Source organism: Archocentrus centrarchus, chromosome 10, assembly GCF_007364275.1.
Source record: "Archocentrus centrarchus isolate MPI-CPG fArcCen1 chromosome 10, fArcCen1, whole genome shotgun sequence".
Classification (NCBI taxonomy): Eukaryota; Metazoa; Chordata; class Actinopteri; order Cichliformes; family Cichlidae; genus Archocentrus; species Archocentrus centrarchus.
This window is the reverse complement of record NC_044355.1, coordinates 32,657,360-32,684,747: the sequence shown is the minus strand read 5'-3', so window position 1 is coordinate 32,684,747 and position 27,388 is coordinate 32,657,360. Positions and strand designations below refer to the sequence as shown.

The following is a 27,388-nucleotide window of genomic DNA, read 5'->3' as shown; positions in this document are numbered from 1 at the left end:
ATATGCATTCACAGCGAGCGAGTGTCATGTTGACACCTGCACACCACACAGCGAGAAATAGCCAGCTTCAGCTGAGATCACACTCCCTTTGAACAGGAAGAAACCTCCAGCAGAACCAGGCTCAGGGAGGGGCAGCCATCTACCACGACCGGTCGGGAGTGAGGGGAGAGAGAAGAGCGCAAAGAGAGAGAGAGTGAGCACGCCAGAGTTCATAATATTCTAGTCTATACCAGCATAGCTAAGGGATGGTTCAGGGTCACCTGATCCTGTCCTAACTACAAGCTTTATTATTTCCTGAAAATTAGCTACAGCACTTTCAGAAAGGCAACTGTAATTAAATTTATTGTCCAGGATTGTGTAATCCATTGTTGTAAAATGACATGTTATCAAAAAATGGTCAGGTGAGAGAGAGAGAGCAAGAGAAGATTTTAAGGAAATACTGTTAAATGTTCAGTTTTTATGATGCATGTCAGGATATTGTGAGTCATTCCTAGAATGCTTTAGCACATAAGGCATATAAATAAACTGTGTGTTGGGAAAGGCAGTAAATGAAAAACAAGTCAATAAATATATTAAAGCATTGAGGAACAAAAGCAAATCAGTGAATCAATGAACTTGGTGAAAGAGTGATAATTAAGATACAGTAGAATTCAGACACAAAGGCTGCTGCTGTTAAAGGGAGGAGACAATGACACATGGATTCCTTCCTTGGATTGAAAAGAATCCCTCTTTCAAACATTTAGTAACCTTGGCTTGCAGAAAGTATTAGCATCATTTAAGGTGAAAAGCCTGCACTACTGTCTGATGGAAGAACGCTGCCTACAGTGCAACTGCTGGAAACATATTCCTAAAGTGTTTCTCAACACTGAGTCTGAAAAAAACCAATGTATTTATTCTAGTGCAAGTTTAATAGCATCTATTTGTGAGGCTTTGGTGTACAAATGTCAAGATTCTAATTTCCTCTCTCTAATTTCTGGTTCCTAATTGTTGACAGTACAAATCTTCTTTAAGTCTTTCTCCTCATATCTTCTCTTAACAGTATGTTCAAAATTATAATTTCAATGTTTCTGGGGTGTGTCTCACTGTTTACAAGGGAATTGTGGTTCAAACTGTGAAACTGGAAACATCCAGCAGTTACAAAGCACTGCAGCACCCCCGTGTGTCTATCCAGAGAACTGCAGTTAAATGTTTTCTCTGTAAAATGGGAGGGTGTGTGTGTGTGTGTGTGAGTGTGTGTGTGTGTGTGTGTGTTGGACAATGCAATTAAAGGTCATCCAGTTCCAAGGGTGGGTGTCCATAATGATGTGCAATAGATGGGAGAAGCTGAGAAAGCAAAGGGCAGAAAGGAAGAAGAGGCAGAGAAAAGAGCAAAGAATTCAATGCAGTTCGGTTTTATTTATATAGCATCAAATTACAACATCAGTCACCTCGAGGTGCTTTATACTGTAATGTGAAGAGCCTACAATAATACAGAGAAAACCCCAACAATCAAAATGACCTTGTATGAGCAGCACTTGGTGACAGTGGGAAAGAAAAACTCCCTTTTACCAGGAAGAAACTTCCAGCAGAACCAGGCTCAGGGAGGGGCAGGGGTGAGGGGAGGGAGACAGGACAAAAGACATGCAGTGGAAGAGAGCCAGAGGTTAATAATAACTAATGATTAAATGCAGAGTGGGGTATAAACAAAGTGAAAAGAGGTGAAAAATAAACACCAGCATCATGGGAACCCCCCCAGCAGCCTGAAAGATGAAGGCTCTGCCTCCCATTCTACTCTTAAGTATCCGAGGAACCACAGGTAAGCCAGCAGTCTGAGAGAGAAGTGCTCTGTTGGGGTCATACAGTACTATGAGGTCTTTAAGATAAGATTGCGTTAGGCAGCAAAGGCCACCTGGGAAAAAAGGGTGGACTCGAGAACAGACAGCAAAAACAGATTCTGTTTCTTTATATACAGACAAAGAGATAAAAAAAAAACAGAATTTCTTGGTTTTCTGCTGGAGGAGAATGGGGCGGTGATCTGAGGAAAAGTCTGTTGCAGGAAGCAGCAATTCCTTAGGGAGAGAGAGGCTGGTCCAGTGGTTTTCCAGGAGGGCAGGGAGGACAGATAGTATGAACTGAGGACAGGAAAGTTCTGCAGGGGTGGACTGTGGAGTCCAAAAAGGCAGCGGCGGTTAAGCAGTGACCCATGAGTTCATTTAGCAAAGGGAGTAATACTCCAAACAGTCTGACTAACGTGCAGACTGTGGGTGCCCAGGCTGCTCCTTAAATCCAGCTGAATGATGAGTCTGATGGAGGACAGGTGAGATACTGTGTTTATAATTCCTTCTTAATTAAACTGATTTGTTTGTGGCTCTAAAATGTTTAGAGATTATAGTCAGGTACTCAGCCAGGTGTTTATTTCTAGGTTTTGTATTAATTATTTCCCTTTTAATTCTGTTTATCACATGTGACAAGTCTTTTGGCTTCAGTGAATGTGGACAAATCAGCATTATATTATTTCAGTCAGCTGTTTCAATCAGAAGAAGGCTTTGGAGTTTCCTGCATGGATTCATTAGTTCATTTGCTTTATCCTGTGGCTATGGAGAATAAAGGCTTATGTGAGTATTACTAGTTTAACTGAGAACTATCAAAACCTCTAATTGTTTTTTAGGCTGTGATCTGAACGGGGAATTTAACTGTTTGAACCAGCATTCCTTTGGATTTCTTTAACTTTGTCCAATCACTATTTTCTTTCCTAGGAAAACTGCAGTTTGCTGTATCCATAATTTCTGGATCTACTGGTTTGTTTTTTAATATAGCACATTTTTTATTTATTTAAGTGCATGTCTTTGGACTGTGGGAGGAAAGCGGTGTACCCGGAGAAAACCCACACAAGCACGGGGAGAACATGCAAACTCCACACAGAGAGAGAGGGAGGGGCCTGAGCCAAGGTGAAATATATATATATATATATATATATATATATATATATATGTGTATATATATATATATATATATATATATATATATATATATATGTAAATACACATCTATAATCTGCAGAGTGGTGATGGTCATTTGCCAAGAGTTGTCGTGCTTAACACGTGTGTTGCGGATGGCGGTGCATCGCTGTGTTGGTAGGATGTGGCGGAGTGAACACGGCGTCTGCCGCTCGTCCGCACCAAAAATGATCCGGATGGTCACAGAAAGGCTATACAAGGAAAACCTCAGACACGGTGAACATTCTCTCTGTGGAGGGCTGCAGACCGTCATCGGCAGCAGTGTGACGGCGTTAAAAGGTTTTGAGTTCAGGCACATATAAAAAAAATTCTCTATCACAATAATTTGGATAAAAAGGGGGGTATTTAATGGGATAATGTGGCAGCTCTTTAGTGGTATCTAGTAATAATCAATGCTAATTATTAATAAGGAAACATATTCCAGGATTTGTACATTTTCATAGTGAGCGATAAAGTTTATCCTGCACTAAACTGCAGTATTGTCATGCAATCTTTAATGAACACAAAGTTAGTGTACAGGAAAACTCATAACCTCATATACAGATCTAATATCAGATTTAAAAGTGAGAACATTGCATGTAAGCTTTAAACTTCCTCCATATCAAATGTCCCTTTTTACCTTTAAATCTAACCTCTCTACTTCCTCTCCTGTCATACAGCAGCTGCACTTTCAGCTCACAGACACACTGTGTGACAAACTGCACACAACCAGTTTGTGTGTTTACTGATAGAAACGTTGCATTTGAAATGACCTGCCACAACACGTTACTGCCTTTGTGCTCCTCTTCTGTAGTGCTAGCTAGATGCTGAAGTACCGCAACCAAAACTTATGGACATCTGCACCACAAACACCGTCTCCTCCACGGAGTATAGCTCTGTAAATTATACAGAATTATGGCTCTTTCTTTCCTTTGTATGTGAGAAGCTCCAATGAGCCCCAGTGATGGATGCACCAATAAGATTGTTCCTCTATTTAGGCTCAGATCAGTTGGTGATTAAATGCGCGCAGTGATGGGAAACAAACACTTCCCTCAAACCTAAAGTAAGGAGCCTGTTTTGAAAATGTAAGGAGTAGAAATAAAAATCTATTCAAGCACAATAATGAAGCATTTATAGTTTGGTACATCCCACCTCTGGCATCATGTCCCCAGCAGCCTAAATCTATAGCAGCATGGCTAAGGGATGGTTCAGGATCACCTGATCCAGCCCATAAGCTTCACCAAAAGGAAAGTTTAAGCCTTTACCTAACTGACCTGCAGCACCCTCTCAGCATGCACAACAAAGGCTCAATATAGGCTGTATGATGTCCCACAATAAGGCAGTGCTATCTTATCCTTTGCTGTACAGGAACTGGTCCATTCCACCTGGATAATAGTTACACTGCCTCCTAAAAACTTTAGGAGGGTCATCTGCTTCCTGTCCTCTGTACCTCCATGCTAAGAAAGAGTGAGTTCAGGGCATCCACGTCCTTTAGCTGGAGGAATGTGTTGGCAGATCTGTCTCAGGTGGACACAGCATGTGATGGCCGGTTTATGCTGGCAGTACTGTGCCCACTCCTAGCATTTTCTTTGCCTCAGTGTGCATGTGTGTGTTGTATGTCATTCAAAAGCATGAACATTCAGCCAGGTGACGCATTTGTTTGCTACGTGCATCTGAAGACACAGCTATGCTTTTATGTAATGATAATAACTGAGTGCCCTTAAGGTCACCTCAACACATAATAATGTGATGTTTTACCTGCAAACAAAAAGAAAAAAAAAACTTGCCCCTGTTAGCTAGCTAGCATTGGTATTGTGCTCAGTGCTGACTCTGTTCTTCTTCTACTGCCTGAAATTATGTCCTTCCTGCTTGGTAGCCAAGACGGCAAGAAGTCTGAATCATTCCACATTTTAATTTTTGACCATTATGAGTACAGCATTTGTGCTTGTATATTTATTTAGCCATACCTGATAGTGTGAATACACACTTATGAACTCAAAGTAGTGATTGTAAATATGGAAGTATGCAGTTTGGGAAACAGCAGCAAGTTTAAGTTGTTAAGGATTTTCCTCATTAACAGCCAAAAAACTTGAGTGCTTTAGTAACTGATCAGCACTGTGGGACTCGAGATGGACAGTTAAAAGAGAACTGATCACATCCTGATCACAAGCCTCCCATAAGGCTTCACTGGTCTTTGACTGGATAACTCGCTTGTCTCTGCAAAAATATGAAACTGAAGGCTAAAGTTCTTTGGTGCACTTATGTTTCCTCTGAAACCACAATTATTTTTATGGACATCAAGTCACTTTATCCTGTTTTAAAATGTTCTTTATTAAAGCTTTCTGCCATTAAAATAGATTTGAATTTATCTAATAAACACTTTTACACATTTAGATGTACAATACTGAACGCACTGTAATATAAGCAGCTACAAGGACAACTTGTAATGTCAATGAACATAGCATTTGTCTTCATAACTATGTAAAATTATGTTTTCCTTTTTTATTCTCTATACAACAGCAGGTGGTGGTAGTGGTGGTCCTTGGTGCAGAGGTGACCCAATCTCATTTGTTACAGGTAGTGTATTAGATTGGGTTACCTTCATGGTCCTCATTAACTCTGATTTAAACCATTTCATTGTTAAACTAACAGTCCAGGTGAAGCACTAGCAGCTCCTGAAGCTGTGAATATCCAAACGCATGTGCTGTGTCCACATCTAGCTGCTCTAGATCGCACAAAGGCTGATGTTAGTTGAGTTTAAGCCAGATTTTTTATGGTTCAAAGCTAAAGTAAAAGCTCCTGGGCATTTTGTCTCCATGCTGTCATCCTCTCATCAGCAGTAAAAGCCCTCCATTTACAGGACACAGAGCTGAGAGGGAATGCAGTGTGCCACAGGGTAGCAGTTACACAGACAGATTACCTGCAAATCCCACCCAGGGGACGCAGAGATCAGCCACATGTGCAGACTGCACGCACACACACGCGCGCACACACACACGTGCGCACACACACACGCACACACACACACCTCTTGGAATAAGATTATAACACCAGGACACACTGGGCCAATCCACTTCATTTCTGCAGGAGGAGGAAAGTGCTCGATGCTGATGCACTCTGACTGGCAAATGTGAAAATGTGAGCGCACTACCAGGGGAGCAGAGAGGTACATAAGGTCAGAGAAGTAATGGAATGATAGAGTCAAATGGCAAAGGTCCAAGTGTAGGCTGAACCATATGCATGCTAAACCTGACTGAAAAGCCAGACTGTTATTCTCTCATATTCAAGCTGCATCACAAAACTTATTAAAGCCACACTGTCATGATTATCAGTACTATTAGAGAGTCATGAAGCAATGTGACAAAATTACAAAATCAGCTACAACATAAAAACTTTAAAGCTTTGAGGTTTTCGTGGCATGGTGCACTGTCCTACTGGGGGATGCGCCTGTCAGAAAGGAGACTTGCTGACATGAACGGTGTATGAGGTTTCCAGTAACACTTAGGCTGGTCCAGTAAATGCCAGGACCTCAAGTTTCCTAGTAGAGCCCTGAATTTTAATGAGATCATCATTTTTATCTTCCTCACTAGTCAGTGGCTGAATGGTTTAAGTTTAATTGCAGTAAGCTGATTTCTGAGCATCAGGGTTCGGTGCTCATTTCTAAAAGCAACTTGAGTATGCCATGCTTGTGACCAGCTGAGGGGGCCATGGGAGGTGGCTGGAAGAATCAGGAATGTGCACTAACATAACTGAAGAGTTAAGCTGGCTTATTAACAGTGTACATGCTGCCTTTACCCCCAACCGGTCACAGCAGATGGCTGCCCCTCCCTGAGCCTGGTTCTGTCGAAGGTTTCTTCCTGTTTAAAGGGAGATTTTCCTCCCCACTGTTGCCAGGTGCTTGTTCATAGGGGGTCATTTTGATTGCTGGGTTTTCTCTACAATTAATGTACGATCTTTACCGTACAATATAAAACACCTTGAGGCAACTGTTGCTGTGATTTGGGGCTATAAAAATAAAATTGAATTGAATTGAAAGCGTCCAAAGCAAAACATTAAACATCTACAGTCTACAGAGGAGGTTTCTGCTTTATGAGTTGAAAATATACATTTAAAAACATAATTAAATGTCATACATTACATTTAAGTTGATGAAGTAATTAAACTTTTCTAATAGGGTAACAATACTGATCAATACTGATGATCAAATCATATAAGTTACGTGAAGGTCAAACACTGAAAAATTCCACAGAGAATGATCACAAACTCTGGCTCCACACCTTGTAATGCTGTTTCAAATAATAACTCATTTATAATAAAATCACTCATTACAGATCAGTGTCACTTGGTACCTAAATACCACATTTGCATCTGCGAATGCCTGGAGTTTAAAGGGGACCTACGATGCTCATTTCTGTCTCCATGAGGTTGGACTGCAGTAGCTATACATGATTAACAGCTAAAAACAATCCTTATTTATTATACACTAGGCCTTAGTGCATTATCCTTTGTTGAAACAAGACATTTCCTCACTCTCTGACTCCCCGCTTCTTCTGATTGGCTGCCCTTCATTAAACAACATGTTAGGAGGTCCGGTGGGTGGGGCTCCTATGTTCAAGTGTAGGGTTAGCTGTATGAAGAAAAGATACCATTTGATGAAACGTTCATATGATTGTTTAGCATTCAAGGACTAATTAGTCAATTAAAAACATCAGTGTCATGTATGTGTTATGTACAGGTTGTACGTATCAGTGCTGGATGCCAAGAGGTCCTCTCCTTTTACATAAATAATCACAATGTTCCCAAAAATGAATGGCAAGTAAAAAATAAAATTATTTTCCATATTTCCAACACAATCCTTTTTAGTTCAATTCAAAGACGGCACAGCATGTGTTTCCTTTCTCAGTCAGAGTTCATCTGAGTGTGCTGGTTCTGTAGTTTTGTGTGCTGTTACTGGTCCGCCGGAACGACCTCCAGGATGATCTGCAAGGTTCGGTTGAAGGAATCTGAGGACAGTAATAAAACCACGTAAAGCTCCGTCAAGATAACATTCGAATGAGACAAAATCACAGTTTCAAAACTAAATCACAAAGAACACTGACAAGGTTGCAACAACTGGAAAAGGCCAATTAGTAAAAAAAAGTTCAATTTACTGCAATAGCAGGAGCTTATTAATCTGCAAAGTGAACATGCTTTGATGGCTATATTGTGGGTACCTTATGGTGCTGCTGCAGTAACACATGTTATAGTTAACACTTTATGGGGTGAGAAACTAGATTTGGTGACTTCAATACACATCCAAATTGGCCTCTATCCAGTCTGCATGAGGTTGTAGAACCACACTGCTTTTCCCCAGCCAATCAGGAGATCAGGCTGCTTCACAGGTGTGATATCATGAACTCAAAAAAACAAAAAGCACTGCTTCACTGTTATTGCCCTGAACAACAAACCAAAAAATGCTCTTTTAGTAAATAAAGAAAATCAACATCTGTCTTTAAACAACCGAAAATATTTCTTCAGATATTGATGTACATGCACATATGTTTTCCATCCATTTTCTTCTGCTTATCCTGTTCAGTTCTGTGGGTGGGGGGACTGCTGCCTATCCCAGCTGCCATAGAGCAAGACACAGGTACACTGTGGACAAGTCGCCAGCCTGTCACAGGGCTAACAGAGAGACAGAGTGCATTCACACCTATGGGCAACGTAGAATCTCCAGTTAACCTAACCCCACTAACTGCATGTCTTGGACTGTGGGAGGAAGCCTGAGATTTGCAACATAAAAATGAAAAAAGTCACAGAAGTCTGTGACAGATTGGAAACCTAACCAGGGTGTACTCTGCTTTTTTGGCCTTTGAGAAGTGGGATAGATTCCAGCCCCCCACAGCCGTGAACTGGAAAAATGGAAGAAAATGAATGAATGCATAGATGAAATATCTCACCAAGTGCCATATAAAACGTGGTATGAAATGTTTTGATAAAGGCCTGGATGACCTCTAATTTCCTACTTTTAAATTCAAATAAAACTCAAGTTTTTGTGCTCGGCCCAAAAATTCTTTAGAAAAATGGTGTCTAAGCGGATACTCTGGATGGCATTACCTTGGCCTCCAGTAACACCGTGAGGAATCTTGGAGTTATTTTTGATCAGCATATGTCCATCAGTGCACGTATTATACAGATATGTTTAACTGCTTTCTTCCATTTGTGCAATTAGAAACACTCTTTCTCAGACTGATCCTGAAAAGCTAATTCATACATTTATTACTTCAAGGCTGGACTATTGTAATTCATTATTATCAGGCTAAAATCTCCCTGAAAAGCCTTCAGCTGATCCAAAATGCTGCAGCTAGAGTCCTGACAGGGACTAGAAAGAGAGAGCAGATTTCTCCCATATTGGCTTCTCTTCATTGGCTCCCTGTTAAATCTAGAATAGAATTTAAAATCCTTCTCCTCACGTACAAGGTCTTCAATAATCAGGCCAAGTTTAGCTGATGAAAATCAGTGATTGGATCAATGATCTTTTCTAATCATTGATAGCCTTAATTTTGGATTGAATGATTAATTTATAAAATGTCACAATAAAATGAAAAATGTCCATCACAGGTCACCAGATGAGTTGTGAAAAGCAGAAGAAAAATGTAAAAAAAATAAATAATCATTAATTATGTGTATGTTAGTTTTATGAATTCCTTCATTATTAAATGAGCAAAAAGCAATGCTTCTTTTAGCTGCTCCCTTGTTCACAGGGGCTGCCAGAGCGGATGGATCTGCATATTTGAGCTGGCAGATTTTTCCACTGGATGATGCAACCCTCCCAAGGAATTGTGCCTCGTCACGCTCTCACACCAGAGCTCTTTCACGTTGAGCGAATGCATTAACCACTACACTGCAGAGCCACATTCATTATTAAATAAAGAGTTGACTGCTTATTGGCTGTTATTGATTAAAGAATTAGTGCTGTATTAATTTCATGTTTGCAGTTGAATCAAAAGATCCATAATAACTGTTAATGATGTGTTACCTAAAGTCCTCTGAAGCCACTTTGGTCTGTGGTTGAAGTAAATAAAGATGTAGTATGCTGGGATGCCCGTGAGGGAAATGGCAAATCCAATTCCTGTGTTGATGGGGTCCGAGTACAGAGACAGGAAGACCATGAAGAAACACGTGATGCAGAACACCACTGGGAATAAGAGTGGGACCTGTGGACCAGTCAGCAGTGACATGATGATATACACAAACATGCATGTTTGATGAAAAGTCAACATTTTGCAGAAGTGAATCGTTAACATTTTTGTTTTTAAAAATTCAAATGTAAGAACGATGTAGCCCAGATCCAGGCAGGTTTTGGGGCAGTAACAACTGCACAGAGGTGTGGAGATACTGACTTTAAAAGGGCGAGGGAGGTCAGGCTTTGTGTATCGGAGGTAGATTAAACCCAGCACCACCACACCGATGAACAGCCATCGCAGGAAGCTCATGAAGTTCAACAGGCTGTAGATGTCCCCCACGAACAGCTGGAGCATGGTCATAGGGTACTGCACAAACACAAACACACACACACACACACACACACGGTTGTGTTTTCATGACTCCAGATGGCATACTGTGTAAACACATTTATAGCATGTACCGATAATATGAGGAATACAAGTTCACACATGACCTCTAGAAGTCCTTCTGCAGCACCTGCTACTGTGTGAACCAAGTTAATTGTTTAAAATATATGTGTGTGTGTGTGTGTGTGTGTTACCAGACTGTCTTAATACAGATACATTACTGAAGTAATTTATGCATACATGTGTAGTGATAAAAAAGCGGTTTCTTCAGCCATTAACTATGGTGCTATGATGGTTGCATAAGCATTAATTAAATAAGCATTAACTTTAAATAGATCCAAAACAGCTACTGCAGACGGTGTTGAAAGGTCTGTGATGCCCTGTGGTTTATGTGACTGCAGGGAAGATTCTTTGTTCCTCTGTTTCTTTCAGATGTTCATTAAATTACACGATCAGGACACTTGTTGAACGACAGCTGGCTTCCTGTTACATTGTGATTTGAATTTAAAATCCTGCTCCTCACATACCAGGTCTTGAATAATCAGGCCTTAAATAATTATCTTAAAGACCTCATAGTCCCATATCACCCCAACAGAGCACTCTCAGACTGCTGGCTTACTTGTGGTTCCTAGGATACTTAAGAGTAGAATGGGAGGCAGAGCCTTCAGCTTTCAGGCCCCTCTTCTGTGGAACTTTTGCATTTAATCATTAGCTATTATTAATCTCTGTCTCTCTTCCACAGTGTGTCTTTTGTCCTGTCTCTCTCCCCTCAGCCCCAACCAGTCTCAGCAGATGACTGCCCCTCCCTGAGCCTGGTTCTGCTGGAGGTTTCTTCCTGTTAAAAGGGAGTTTTTCCTTCCCACTGTCACCAAATGCTGCTCATAGGGGGTTGTTTTGACTGTTGGGTTTTCCAACCCCACCCCCCCAAAAAAAGTTTTGCCAAAACATGCACACCTCTGTCTAAGGAGGGTGAGTACATGTCACCGCACCCTGTTACTAAGTAGAGTAAAGCTGCCATGTCATGACATGTGAGGGCAGGAAGTCGTGTATTTCTTTTGCAGAGCTTTTATCGCTGAGGGAAGAAATCTGAGCCATGAGAGCCGCCACTGGACTGACCAATGACGAAGGCCAAACCATGGCTCTCTGTATCGTTCTTGCTTGTAGATGGTGGTAGTATGAAGTGTTATGCTTAGCCTAGAATCTCTGCCCTTCTCGTGAGGAGAGTCACAGCCAGCTGCTTTTATGGGCTGTGATTTCCTGAACCCAGATGCACATGTCTAAATCTGCTGATTCTTTAATATTAAATGTTTTAAATGTTCTAATTGTGAACTAAAGTGATGCCTTCTTTCACAAAAAAGAACACATAACAAATACCAAAGCTGTTCTAGAAGCAAGTCTGGATACTCAGCAGTCAGCTTAAAATGTCTCTAGATATTTATTTGGTTATTTATTTTGAAGTTATTTATTTAAATGAACTTTCATGTTTACAGGGACCTGAAAACTCCATGTATGGAATCAACACTCAAACCTCATTAAAAAAAAAAAAAAAAAAAAAGCTTACTTTTCCCAAATTAAAGTTTTAAAGTTCTGCTTCTATCAGCATATTTGCTTCTGCAGAAAAGTCTCAGATTTCATTTCAGGACTCATAACATCTGTGATAAGAACATTTTGGCCAATCCTATTCAATTTAATTTTATTTATATAGCACCAAATCACAACAAGCAGTTGCCTCAAGGCGCCTCCAAGCACATTATATTGTATGGTACAGACCATACAATATAATGCGCAGAGAAAATCCTGTGCGCTAACGTTGTTGTCAGTAACAAAGTATAGTTTTAGTGATCTTTAGTGTACTGTCTAATAAAACATTATACTCCAGTAAACTGACCATTATGAGGACGGCTGCCAGTGGCGTGTGTCTGCGGACATGGATCATGGACAGAACCTCAGGGAGCTGGCCTTCACGTGAAGCTACGTAGAACATTCTAGTGAACACATCAAGACAGACAGAAATGAGGGCAATGGCATTCACTTAATGAATCCTGACATGACTACAACCAGCTCTTTTCACCTGTTTTCATTTAATACTACAAACTAATCATTATTCTTCTAATGGCCTTTCAAAAAGACTTAAAAACAATGAATGGATGTTTGTTTATTTAAACAATACAGAGTTTTTCACTAGTACATGAGCATGCATATCCATATTCAACAAACTTCCACATAGAGGTCGAATCTGTACCTTGACAGAGCAAAGAGGGAGCCATTCATGGAGCCATAGCAGGACAAGGCCACAAACACTGGGACGACTATCGAGAAGTTCCCCAGAAGCCTTTCTGCAAATGTCTGAGAATCCCACAGAAAGGGACAAATGAACATTTGTTGAGAATTTCTTTGTGTAAAATGTCACACTGTATCCTTACACTGAAGTGGTATTCAGGTGACTGGTGTATTTGATCAGTTCATCAGAGGCTGGCTCAAATGAATGTTCTAAGTCTAAGTTTCCAGCAGATTAAGTGATCGTGGGAAACAAGCCATCAGAACCATGTGAACGCATCAGAGGTGAAAACAGACTGTGGAAAATGGATCTGTTGTTTCTGAAGCATGATCAGGCAGACAGAAACTGAACACTCAGTCGGATCTGTGGTTGCCAGAGATGGCAGAAGTACAGATGTTGTGTACTTAAGTAGACGTACAGATACTTGTGTTAAAAATGAAATGTACTCAAAGTAAGAAAGTAAAAGCAGCTCTTTGAAGCACGTTTCTACCAGCTGTTTTTGTGCAAAGCTAACTGAACAGCATGAGGTATTTTATAGATAATAAAATAATATTAGTACATGGGAATACTTTTTTTTTTTTTTTAACTTTGCGTCTGCACCTCAGCAAAAAAATGAGCACAGCCAGGGCTTAAGGTGGGATTTGGCAGGTGGAGGAAGATCAGTTGCAGTGGCTCAGCGTGGGGAAAGAATTACAACTCACAATCATTTCTATTGTGCGCTCCAGCAGATTTTCTTTGTGTGTAGCTGTGATCAGCTGACCTGTGCTGCTGATGCTCTTTGTGGATTTTACACAACTGAATTCAACATGATGTGTGCAGATGTTTCAAAAGCTGTTTCGGCTGATTTCCACTCTCTACACGGACGTTGTTGTTGCATCGTCAGCTTAAATTCAGACTCATCTCTGTTACACTGATGTAACCTGTAACTCTGACCATGAACACCACAGCTGCTCTGCGCCACTCCAACGCAGTGCTGTGCTGTAAACTCACCACAGCACGACATGCAACCTTTGAAGAACACAAAGTAAGCCATTTGTTTTGCAGGATGTTTCACAGTATGATGAATCATAACTTCACATCATATACAGATTTTATAAATGAGGACATGTAAGCTTTAAATTTCCAGTTAGTCAAATGTCCCTGAGCGGTTCCTACCTTTAAATCTAACTCTCCTGTCCTCTTTCTTACGCCTTTCTCCATCTCTGAGTGAACGTCTCTCTCACTCATACAGCAGCTGGACCTTCAGCTTGCAGACACTCCGTGTGACAAACTGCATACAACCAGTTTGTGTGTTTGCTGATATTTGTTGAGCTGATAGAAATGTTGGATTTGAAATTACCTGCCACTTAAAAAACATTACTGCCTTTATGCTCCTCTTCTGTAGTGCTAGCTACACCGTCTCATCCACTTAAACCCCTGACTGTAGCTCTATAAATAATGCATAATTATGTGGTTTTGTGTCTTTCATCCCTTTAAGCCCCAATGATGGAGGATACACCAATAGGATTGTTTTTTGTGTTGCTGCTCGTCCGTGTACATTCAGATCAGTTGGTGTTTGAATGCACACAGTGATAGGAAACAAAAACTACCCTCTGATGTGTTACACCTAAAGTAACGAGCCTGTTTGGAAAACACAAGAATAGAAAGTACAAATTTTTGTGTTCAAATGTAGGGAGTAAAAGTGTTAATAAATCCGCAAGATACCTGAAAATTCTACTCAGATTCAGAAACATTTTGTACTTCATTACTTCCCACGTCTGATGGTTACACTGGAGCTGCGCACTGAATCAACAAAATGTGATGGAAAATTTGTGTTTCAACTCTAATAACCTCTGTGTACCTCTTGGGTATGCAATTGTACAACTAAAATGTAAGCCGTGTCCAAGGTCATGATGCAGGATATTATCATGCTGATGCCTACACGGTGGTGGGAACTGGAACTCCCCACAGCTAACACAGCAAGATTGCATCCACACAGTGAGTATAAAGGAGCTGTTATTTTGTTCTTTGGTCAGTGCTGATGCGAAGGCTGTTCCTGCTGCATGGATCCCTTTGCAAAGGTTTCCTTTAATAAATATCAGAGAATCTGTTTGGTTTCAGAGCTCAACTTGTTTTTTCCAGCACAGGAAACACTGTCCAAGCAGAAAGAGCACGCCACCCTTCAGAGACATGCTTCACCCTGTGCTGAGGGATCCATGCAGCAGCAGCAGCACGATAATGACACCAAACACATCTCAAAGCTCTGAAGAACTACTTGAAGAGGAGTGCTGATTGTCATGGATTTTCCTCTGCAGTTATCTCTTCATAGCAATATTTCAATATAACAGTGTTTCAATATTTGTAGAGATTTGTCCAAACACTCTTTATGTGACAAAAAGCTCTCTGTGTGTGTGAGAATATCAAGAAGTATCAAGTTTGAACAGACTGTTCACACACCGTGAGTTGTGCTGTAATTTCAGCCAAAAAAAGAAAGAAAAAAAAAAAGGGAACTGATATTCAGAGATACGTGGATCATTATTGTTTTTCACAGATGTGATTTTTCACTAAAATTAATACGATGATCGTCATCGGAAAGAAAAGATTTTATGTTAAAGTGAAAACCAAACTAAAAGCTTGAGCTGATGAATGATTTCGTTCTCAATCGTTCAAAACAGTTATCCTGTTTTCACTGCTGGGGGATCAATAATCAACACACCACACCTTAAAGCAGCAGTTTCACACCTGTCAAATTAGCTTAACAGTTTACTCTCAGAAAGAAAAACATGCAGTTTCAAAATTTTGAACTATTCCTTAAAAATAGGCAGCCAGCTAACTGATGCTAAATATCAGAGGCTCTTACTGAATTTTGGTTTGTCTTATTACATTAGATGTGGTTAGCGGGATGGGAATAAAACCCACTGACGGGGCAGCTGCTAATAATTGTTATAAATGGGTTGTGCAGAAGTGGGAGCAAAAGCTATTATTCATGAAGCCTTCGGTGCCAGTGAGTCATAATCTAATCTTGCATGGACAAACACGGCCTTTAAGGGGGGAATTTGAATTTATCATGTGCATATGCAGTTTTGCACAAATGGACACTGAAATGATGTCACTTAAGATCGTTTGGAGGTACCTGCTCTGTAATCCAGCAACACACGGTATTAGCTATTTAGCATGCTGGAGCTGTATTTAATAATTCTGAATACAGAAATGAGCTACTGGAAAACATCTTTAACAACATGATTAACAGAATTCCACCTCCTGTATTTCAGCAGAGACATAAAACTGATCGTTTATGGTTATAATGACTGATTTATGCTCTCAAAGTGGACTGAGGACACCCTTTGTGTTTGGTCTCCCGAGGCAAATACAGGAAAATTTAGCTAAGTCTGCTTTTTTTTTTTTTTTTTAATTCCATAACAAGTAACTTTCTTAATACTGGGCACACATGAAGAAAGCAGCCAAAGAAAACCAGAACAAATAGCTTCCTGTTTCAGCCGCTGTCACATGACCCACACTTTCTGAACTCTTTCTTTTTTTTTTTTTTTTTTTTTGGAGCCAAAAGTAAAATGCTAACGAATCAGCTAATATTAGCATGCTTACCTGCCGATTAATAACACAATAATAAAATGCTAGAATTTCACTCACCGGCAGTGCTTCGGTCCATTTTACTTGTCAAAAAATTCCATTAAAAATGCAAAAAGGCGGCAACATCAGCAATACTTTTGAGAGATTTGGTTCTGTAGCAGAACAGAATTGAAGCAGCAGCAGCTACAGGTCCTAACCGCTAACTTTAGGACTTAGCAAAACCCAAATTGGTGAGTTATAAAAAAGAGTCTTACAGGTTAGTTTAGGTTAACTGGTGATTCTGCATTGATATTTGGTGTAACTCTGTGGTTATCTACCTCTGTTTTAGCTCTGTTAGAGATTTTGGCACTTGCACGGCTGGTACAGGCTCCCTGACCCCTGCTGCCCTCTAATCTAAGTCAGTTTAGTTCAGTTTTATTTATATAAAATCACTAAACAAAAACTGTTGTTTTATTGTATTTCATATTGTTTTCTACAGATCCTACATTATTCTAGAGAGAGCCTAAATAATCAGTTTGCAGATTAAAAACTTTGGGTTTTAAAGGACTCACAGCCCTTTCACACAGTGTCCACATTGGTACATTTTCATATCAAAACATTTGCTGCACTTACTTACTTACCTACTCCAACATTTCAGGACCCTTAGGTGTACATTTGATAATGTCCAGCTTGTTTTTCTCTGTGTCCCAATCTTTTACAGTGGTTTATTGAGGTAAACACTAAATGAAAATGATCTTCATATAATTCTTCAGACTCTTCTATTAATCACTCTTCCAAGCTCTTCCATTATGTGAACACGCCTCTAATTCAAGAAGTCTAAAATGACTAATCACGCCCTGAGGCAAGCCTCTTTGAGACAAGCTGTAGACACCAGTTAAATTCTGTAATTAAGTTTGAGATGTAAACTTCTGCCCACTGTCTGTGAGAAAGGAAGAACGCAGTTTAATTCTTTTATCCCATCACAGCCTTTTAAGAACAGATAAATGCTCTTAACACCTGTCTTAAGGTGCTTTTATCACTCAGTGCGCACAGGGCAATAAAACTAACTGCATTACAAAAGAGCAGTGATCTCTGATAGCCATCCTCAGTCTAATAAGCAGCGGTGGCTATTATTGGGGAATGTCTGTGATGTGATTAACATTAACAGGGCTGGGATGGAACAATCACATTAACAGCTGCTGGGAAGCCAAGCTGTCAGAGACACTTTGCTGATAATGACATGCTAAGTGCAGGAAGGCAACCGCAGTGCACGAGCCAGGAGTAAACACCACAGAGGTGAGACTACCACGCACAACTTTTTACTGCAGAGAGCCGAGGCCGGTCCTTAAGGTGAAAAATGCTCAACGTGATATGTTTTACTACCAAATAACATGACTTCAATAAACATGGCTTTATTAAACTTTCCCTCTTCCCACGCCCACTCTGTCTGTGACAAGTTTCTTTTTGATACAGTCCGTTCAGGGTGGGTGGACGCTTCAGATTTCTTGATAGATTAATTTAATGACAGCTGCAAAAAGCTTTCAGATGAGCTGTTCTGATTAGGGTTTGGGTAAAGATTGCCATAAGAGACTAATACATTATACATAATACACTATAATTTTCTAATGCATGTTTCCATATTAGAGAATCTATGCAGTCAGTCCAAAAAGAAGTGCCGGCATTTCTTTTCCAAGAACTGATTAATGGTCAGTTTTTTTGACCATTTTTGCTTCTGAATTAGCAGAAATAAATGTTAGCCTCCTTTTCTTTCTACCAGTTATTTCCTTATTTAGGTTCCTGATCTTGGGTGTAAAAGATAAACACATTAAAATTTGGTTCAGACATTAATGGGATCCAATAGAAATCCACTGACTTCAGATCAGGGGTCAGAAACCTTTATGAGCAAAAGAGCCATTTTTGACCCAAAAAGTATTTATAGAACCACAAAACATATTTGAGTATTATGATGATTGTGACACAGTCTGTTAAGCACAAATAAGCATTTTTAACCCTCTGGGGTTGACGGACACGCCACTGCATCCAAATGACATCGCCGATTTAAGATGACATAGCAGCAGGACGCTGCCTCGCTGAGTCTCTGTTTCAGCAGGATTCAGGCTTCAAACTACGCACCAGTTTTTCAATGGTGTTGACAGACCAAGTAAAACTAGAGTTATGATCAATAATTTACGCTGTGCTTTTTCCTGTATATTATCCTCACATTTGATGCAGGTAGAAACGGTAAAAATTGGATATTCGCGAGAAGGAAAAACTTGCGAGTAAAGTAACAACAAAAGAAATCATGACATCCTATTGGTGGAAAAATGCACATCAACCAATAAAAAATATATACGGCAACATGTTGCATTTGGTTGCTGAGGTGGTGAAAGACAGCGATACTGAGAGTGAGCTTTGGCTGTGAGGGGGCCCTCTGTGTGTGACACCTGATTCTTCTGTAAATAGTTGTACAAAAAGCCCCTGAGACATCTCCTGCATGTTAATGTAAATAGTTGTATAAAACGTTGCTGTTTGTACATACGTTTTTGAAAATTACAACTTATATTCACATTTAAAGTTGTAAAAATAGTGTGTTAAGCATGTTTGTGCTTTTCACAGCTACTCGGATTTCATGTTTTTGTGTGGTTTTTAGGTCCAATGCAGGTCAAAATGAAAAAATATCTGTACAGTCACATATGTGTGGTTGTGCTGAAATCAATGATACCAAACAGTTTGAGAGGTGTAATATAAAGGTAACATCAAAAGTAGTGAAAAATGGCCAATTACACCGCAGACCGCAGAGGGTTAATTCTTTACACCTGTTACTGATAGGCGTAAACAATTAAAATCTTTTACCACATGTGACCGCACTGTAAGGCGGTGTTACTGATTATCTGGACTTTAACTTTGCATTGTTGCTTCAATAACGGCATTATTTATGAAATAAAACAGCACAAAACATTTATGGAACAAAACAAAATCTAAGTGTCTGCTTTGAATTACAGCTGTTATAAAGCCATTCAGGACACTCTGACTTCCTGATCTTTTGGCAGTAAACACATTCGGTCTTTTCCTCTGTCTTTTTTTTCTGACACCACTGTCAGCAGGAATCAAGGAGTCACAGGTTTGAGAGCCCTACTTTAAACACTTAGCCTTAGAAAGTTTATAGTTTGTTATGATGGTTCTGCAGTGGGAAATTACTGGAGTCTTTCTGCCGCCTTGGTGCTGACTGGCATTTGGTCATATGACTTTACAACATTTGGTTAAACAGCTCTAAAATTGTGATTGATATTCATTTATTTTTACCCAAAATAATGGCGCAAACTTTAATGCTGACCTCGAGGATTCCAGTCAGTTATGAACTTCATTCTTTCATATATTTTTACATATATGAATCATTACATTTTGTTCAGGAATTCATGATTTTATCCTCACATTTACTTTGTTCTCTGGACCATCATAAGGTGAATATCTTTTTGTGTCCAGTATTCAATTTATAAACGAATATCTACAAAACGAGCAGCATTCCCATTAGTTTATTTCTCATTAGCCAGTCAGATTATTAGCCAATCAGGTTGTTTTGCAAAACTCTAAACAATACACAACTGAGGTATGTTAAACTCATTATTACCCATAAAACCCTTCTCTGGTTATAGGCATTTTGGAACATGTGCAGAACAGATATCTACTGATCCAGTCTGGTTGTCCAGACTGTCCAGATTGTGCAGGGCAGACTAACTACTATTTTATTTTGAAAACCCAGAAGTGCACTACACTCCCACAGCTGTTATTTTGGGTCGCTTTACTTCCTCCCTCACACAGTACTTCATTAACCACTGAGGGAAGGTTTCATCTCGCCAATATTGTTATTTTTTTTTAACTTAATCAATGTGCTAACTTCATTCTCACATTAATGTTGTCGAGATGTATTTGTGTAGTTTTTGATTACTTTGGTGTGCTGACACGAGTTTTAAGGATGTTTTTATTCAGCCTCTTTTTTGATTTCAGTTAGCTTGCTGGTGCAAATAGCATGTGTGGCTGCTACTGTGATGCTAATAAAGCAGCAATTTTAGTTTTTATTTGAAGACACTAAAGTGGTGTGAGTTTTTTGTGTGTGTGTGTGTGTCTATCACAGGTATGGTTATTTCAATTATAGATATAAAATGATTCATTTCTGTATTATACTCCATGTAAAATCTTTGCAAAGTAGAATTTCATACATTGTTTTCTGATAATTTCACTTGATTCATGATTTGTTCACATATGACAAGAGTTCACATGATTTTGTACCTTGTGTAAAAATATATACTATTACAATATTATTAAATATATACACATTACAGCCAGTAATGTGTATAGCTGGTGCCCGGTGTATGTGGAGACACTAAAGTGGTGGTTTTTGGTTTTGTTTTTTGTGTTTGTGTTTTTGTCTATCACGGTAAAAGCGGTCAGCTCTGTTGCTGACATGGGTCGAGTCACCTGTCACACACTCCTAATGCAGCAGATAAAGTCAAGGTTCAATATTTGTATTGTTTTTCCAATAACTTACCACAGCAACAGCCGGTGAGGCCAGGAGCTCCTCAGCTGACATCACAGTGTAATATGCCACATTGGTCAGCACATAGCAGGAAGTCACAATTGCCATGGAGATACAGATCGCTAATGGGACAGTCCTGAGGGCCAGAGGGATAATAACAGAGGAAGTGCACTGTTAGTCATTTGTATGACTCACCTTCACGTTCTAACCTCTCATAAAGTCTTGATTCATGCTCAATATGCTACCTGTTTATCCTGCTTATGTACAGGTACATAAACAGGATGTACCTTTGAGGCCCATCGTCAGTAAGATCAATTCTGTTACCTACAACATCTCTACGCTTCTGGCTTTGGTCCTCAACCCGTTGGTAGGCAGAACCAAACATGATGACTCGGCTCTACAGCGCAGTGTAAAACATCGTCTCCACTGCTTCGGTTGTAGATGTACAAAGGAGGAGTGAGCAGACGCTACGGTTTCATGTGGAGCCAGTTTCCGTTTGCAGACTTTGCTGGTGAAGTCAGTGCAGTTTTGAATGTAATGCGAAGTGTTTCCCAGAAGAGAAGCTGAGATAGTGGTGCTATTTTATCTAAGCCGATGGCACGACACAAAAGAGCTACTTCATCAGGTCAGGACCCTGCAGTGTAGTCACTCCAGAAGCCACTCTTTCAACAATTAAGATGTGTGTCATAGACGGGGAGGAACGCTGGCTGAAGCATCAAGGAAACCATTTATATAAAAAGGTCACAACCATCTCTCAGTGCTGTGATTACAGCCTTTCCCTAGTTCTCTGTGAATAGTAGACAGGACCATTGTGATTAATGGCTATTTGCTTATCAGTGATTGTGAACTCATCATGTGGCTCATTGTTATGCAATGGCACTGATTGTTACGCAACTGTGCTTTTTATAAGGCTGGGGAAGCAGCAGTTAGCTGAGATTGAAGCAATCACTCGGGTGAGTGATGAAACATTTCTCCCACAGAAAACATTGAACTGAATCAACTTCCTGGGGCTTCATCTTTTTTTATTTTCTGCATTCCTTTACAGAATTAACACTCTTCAGGCCAAGAATTCAAATATCAAAACTGTTATTCAAACAAGACTTGAAAAAAATCCTGAGAAGGAGCTTGCACTCTGGTGTATTACATGCTAAAAACAACCCAAGCACCTCGTATTCACCGCTCTGCTGCTCTCACTTTAGAATTTAACACCACTACAAGGTTCAGTCAATAACTACCTCCAGTAACTTCCACTTTCCTGCTTTTGGACTGGTGACGGTGAGACTCTGCACTTCCTGTGGATTTTTCTTTTTTTTAAACAGACTCCAGTTCATTCCACATCTGTAAATCCCAGGATATCAGGATCAGGGGTGGAGCGCAAACATCTGACATACAGGATCTCTGTGACTAAGATGTGGGTTGTAATCATTGCAAACATCTAAAGAGACATTTTAATCTGTACAGAAAAAGGTTGTGGAGCTTCAGAATATTTGAAGCAGATTCTTCCATTATAAGTGGTCCATTATAAGTCATAAGGATTTCAAATGACTGCAGCAAATTCAGCTCCAAAAAAAGAAATGGATTGTTACAAAATGGCTGAGCTGAAGCTCAGATTTAGATCACAGGCAACACATGCAAACCCTCATACAGCTGTCACCTGAGGGAATCATGCATGCATAGGGGGAAAAAAATCAGCAACCCAGTGTCAAAGTCTGGGTCAACAATTGTGTAAAATGCCTAAAGGAACAAGGCAGTACTAGTTTCTGACACCAAGGCTGTACTTTAGATTTTTCTAAGAAAAATTTCCTCAATAAAACTATGTTTAAGTTCCATTTTTGTCCTGAGAGTCCTGCATTCTGGTCCTACCTCACCAGCGGCACAGCATCCATGACAATTAACAAATATTATTTGTATACATTTATTACAAGTTGGTGCATTTCCACCATCTTGATTGGCATTGGAGTTCCTGATTTGGTGCTCATGAGCATCATCACCAACTAGCTTCCCTCTCTATTAGCTCTGCTTTTGGTCTCCACCCCTACCGCTGTCTGCCTACTGTTAGCAGCTGACTGAGACCAGTGTCCTGCTTCTGGATACCAGATAGTAAGTTTTGGCTGTAAAACCATAGTAACGCTCTGTAAGGCTCAGGTGAACTGCAGAGCTGGCAAAAATTCTTTGTAGGATGATCACTTTGATTCCACCATTTCACATACAACTGCTGTTCATTAAAAATGCTTCAAGTATCTTTCCCTGTGAAAGGAGCTCATTTCCATTTGACCAACAACAGAGGAAATATTTTCCTTTAGATTGTAAATTCCATAATTAATAAGTGACATATCAGTTCATTACCAGAGCATTAAGCACATGGATTAAACGTACCTTGCAGGGTTATCCACCTCCTCTGTCACAAAGTTCAGGTAGAACCTAAGGGAGGAAACGGCGTGTTTATAACCTTCAATAATTAACAACTGGTAACGGTACATGTAAAATGAGTATGTCCAACTTTGGCTGTGTGTGTGTGTGTTTGTGTGTTTGTGTGTGTGTGTGTGTGTGTGTGTGTGTGTGTGTGTGTGTGTGTGTGTGTGTGTGTGTGTGTGTGTGTGTGTGTGTGTGTGTGTGTGAGAAAGAGAGAGAGAGAGGAGGACTATACCTACCACCCAGCATATGCGTACATCCCAGAGTAGAAAGCCAGTGGCATCCCAGACAGCTGCACTTTACTCAGCTCGAAGGCATTCTCAAAGTGTCTGGTCTCTCCTGCAAACATGCACACACAACATAACTGGCCCTAAATGAAGAGGGATTGTTGCAGCTGTGGAATGATGTGATATCATACTTATATGCCGGCCTTGGGTTGGCAACCATATCTCTCTCCAGGGCACTGTGTGAGGCTGCTCTCCCCCCCACTCCGCGTTGTGATTTGTGAAGCTGGGTCTGGTGTATCACGGCCGCTGATGAAATTCCACCACTATCAGCAAACTGTTTTGGCTGGAACCTGGCATCTGGCTCCACAATGCCCCGACCTCTCGTCTCCTTCTGCATCCCCTCCCGCCCTGACCTCACCTACCGCTGCTGTCCTTGCTTTACATGTGCAAATGCTTTGCTAAGGTGATTTTTTTGGACCCTGGTATAGTGCTCTTTTTGAGCTCTGTACCAGATGACTTTTTTTTTAACCTAACTTCCCCATGATGTGTTGTTTTCTCCTCCTGCCAAAGGTAGCGCCGTAAGAAACGGCTGCATGACCCAAGGACACATATCCCCCTATGTGTGTTGTGTTTGTGTATTTGGATGGTGTTCTGTAACTGCAATTTCCAATGTGTGAACTTGTTCACCCACATGGCAATAAAACTTCATTCATTCATTCATTCATTCATTCATTCATTCATATGCGCGACTAGGAGCCATTATAACAGTACAATAACAGTAAATATATAGAAGGAAAAAAGTGGGAAATGGGTCCAGCAATTAATTGTATCATGTGCAAACATACATAGAAATACTATTTAAATATATATTCAGTTAAATGCTGGACCCATTTCCTATTTTTCTAGCAAAAATACTAATGGGTATTTACGGATTATTTCATTGCATACATGGGTATGTGTGGGCCATTTCTATATGAGGCACGTGTGAATTTTTTAATCAGTTTAAAGTCTCAAACATTTGAAATCAGATAAATGACTATAAGGTTCTCTGTGTAAGCGAGGGTTAGATGCCCCAGAGGAGAAACTTGCCTCTCTACATGGTATACATGAAACTGTGATCCATGGCTGAGTTATTACAATAATAGAAGTAATTCAGCATCAGCTGTATAAATGTGTAGTTTCATTAATGTTAAAATCAAGTTGGACTCTGCTTTCTGCAGCGGTCGTTCATTATCTCTGTGCACAGATGACTCAGTTGGGCACACAAAGAAAAACGAGTAATTAACTTTTGTGCGTTGACGAGTAATTAGTTTTCTGAAGTTAATTAAGAAATTTCTTTAAATTAATAACTTTTTCGCATTGGGACAATGTTGTGTTAAACAGCCCAAAAGTGTAATCAAGTCATTAAAAGTATAATTAATTTAAAGGTCAAATTTATGAGAAGCATTTAAATCTTCAGAATGAATATGTTCTACAGTATATATTGTTACTGTTCCAGTGAATGGCTGTAGCAAACACATACAGTAATGTTTCAGAGAAAAATTAGATTAATAATATTTTAAAGTGCAGTAAGGGCTGCAGTTAGGAGGAAGACAGCAACTTCACCTCTTAAAAACCTGCTGTGAGGACACCATGTAATGCTCAACCTGAGCCGCTGTGTATCACAGTTTCAAAGATTAAATTAACAGTACATGTTGCTTTAGGACACAAAAGAACCTTGTGCAGCTATATGTTCATGATCAACTGTTACATAGATGGAACACTCAATGTCTTAAGGATGGTAGGAGTTCCAGTAGAGTGCTAAAGAGGAACATGTGAGGTGATAATGATGATACCTTTAAAGAGTTGGTACATCCCTGGCACTATTATGATGGCAATGGCCAGCAGCTTGCTAGCGGTGAGGAAGATTTGAATCCTGGCTGTCCATGTTACACTCATGCTGTTCAGGTACATGGCAGAAGCTGCAAGGACAGGAAACTGTATCAAGCGGTCATGCATTTTATTGGGACCATATCAACATGTCAACAGTCACAATGAACAGCAAATTCTAAGTTAATCATATTACATTACATTCAGTAAATGTGATTGCTTTCTATGTAGTGACTTAAAATTATCAATCTAAACATCAAACGTCCCTGGATTTCTGTGGACATCAGTCACCCAGGTCATGGTAGTGTTAAGAGCTTGAAAAAGAAGGTGATTGGACCTCTTTAAGTATTTTTTGGAAGACATTTCAGCTCTTATCCAAGAGGCTTCTTCAGTCCTAAAACCAAAAGGTGGAGAGTCCCAGGTATTTAAACCCTAGTGTGGGTCGTCCCCTTTGGAGGTGGTCGTTAACCCACTATTAATCATGTGCATCATCACATGAGTCAAGGTGTGAAAAATGGCGTTGGCCATTACCACCAGGGGTTTTAGGTGAAACCACTGAGAGACCTTGCCTTATCCTTTCATGCAATCTATTGAGGTCACCTGAAGTAAGGTGTGAGTGGGGGTTAAGGTGCCTGAGAAGGGATCTCAAGATAGCAGTGTAGGTGGCTGACAGTTGGGGTTAATAAGCCACTGCCTCTGGTCAATGATTCATTCACAGTGGACATAGATGACCTGTTTTACTCCTCTTTCAAACATCTGTCTTCCTGGTCCAAACTGTGAACAATGGTATGCTCAAAAGAGATCTTTAGACCTTTGACCTTTGGTGCAGAAGTACAGCTGAGTCTTGTCCTATCAAGGAGGCTCTTCAACACTGTGCCATGCGTTTGTGAAGAGGCAGTGTGGTTTATCTAATGTAGCGGTCCAAGCACAGCATACACTGTGTTGGTTAGCTTGTGTTTGGGCATTTTGTTCTTGAGATGAACCAGTTCTCGTCTTGGAGTGTGGCTGGGTCTGAAGTCCACTGGGATGTCATGCATGGAGAAAATTCTCCTGAATTTCTCTGACAAAACTGTTACATCAGGGATTTTGTCATTTGTCATTCTCTTTCTCCCTAGTTGGTGTCTGACCTTCTTTCTTATGCTGAATACCCATGTTTTAAGAGCTTGTGTGTGTTCCTTTTCTTTTCCTTCTGCCTTAAAGGAAATATTTTCTACCCGGGGTTGCAGGGTCCTGATCACCCCAAGTTTCCGTTCCAGTGGGTGACGGGAGTCAAATATGTTTGTGTGTGGACTTCCAGTAAACTTCAGTGTTGAGGATTCCATTTTCCTAAATAAGCACTCACAGCCCAGGAACGGTAAACTATTATCTTTGGTATCAATTTCAATTCAATTGTAATTAATTTATTTATTTATATAGCACCAAATCACAAGAAACAGTCATATCAAGGTGCTTTATATTATAAAGTTAAAAACCGTACAATAATTACAGTCAAAATGACCGCCTTTGAGCAAGCATTTGGTGACAGTGGGAAGGAAAAACTCCCTTTTAACAGGAAGAAACCTCCAGCAGAACCAGGCTCAGGGAGGACCGAGACCGGTTGGGCTGAGGGGCGAGAGACAGGACAAAAGACATGCTGTGGAAGAGAGACAGAGATTAATAATAACTCATGATTAAATGCAGAGTGATGTATAAACACATAGAGAGTGAAAAGAGGTGAATGAAAAAGAAACACTCAGTTCATCATGGGAACCGCCTCAGCAGACTAGGGCTATTGCAGCATATATAAGGGATGGTTCAGAGTCACCTGATCCAGCCCTAACTATTAGCTTGATCAAGAAGGTAAGTTTTAAGCCTAATCAGAGGGTGTCTGTGTCCTGAATCCAAACTGGAAGCTGGTTCCACAGAAGAGGGGCCTGAAAGCTGAAGGCTCTGCCTCCCATTCTACTCTTAAGTATCCTAGAAACCACAAGTAAGCCAGCAGTCTGAGAGCGAAG

At 40.2% G+C, this 27,388-nt stretch overlaps 1 protein-coding gene across 1 annotated transcript in view; it reads right to left on the bottom strand.

Moving 5' to 3' along the window:
* Positions 1-7,037: 7,037 nt before the first annotated feature.
* The window catches only part of slc7a11 (solute carrier family 7 member 11), a 35,618-nt gene continuing 15,267 nt past the window's right edge, over positions 7,038-27,388 (bottom strand). Inside the window, exons 4-12 of the mRNA XM_030739871.1 lie at positions 25,361-25,486; positions 23,538-23,637; positions 23,263-23,307; positions 20,899-21,022; positions 12,771-12,874; positions 12,417-12,513; positions 10,358-10,507; positions 9,994-10,171; positions 7,038-7,978 (exon numbers count right to left, since the gene is read on the bottom strand). Of these exons, the coding sequence (XP_030595731.1) occupies positions 7,923-7,978; positions 9,994-10,171; positions 10,358-10,507; positions 12,417-12,513; positions 12,771-12,874; positions 20,899-21,022; positions 23,263-23,307; positions 23,538-23,637; positions 25,361-25,486 (980 nt within the window). The 3' untranslated portion in view covers positions 7,038-7,922. The remainder of the gene's footprint in view (positions 7,979-9,993; positions 10,172-10,357; positions 10,508-12,416; positions 12,514-12,770; positions 12,875-20,898; positions 21,023-23,262; positions 23,308-23,537; positions 23,638-25,360; positions 25,487-27,388) is intronic.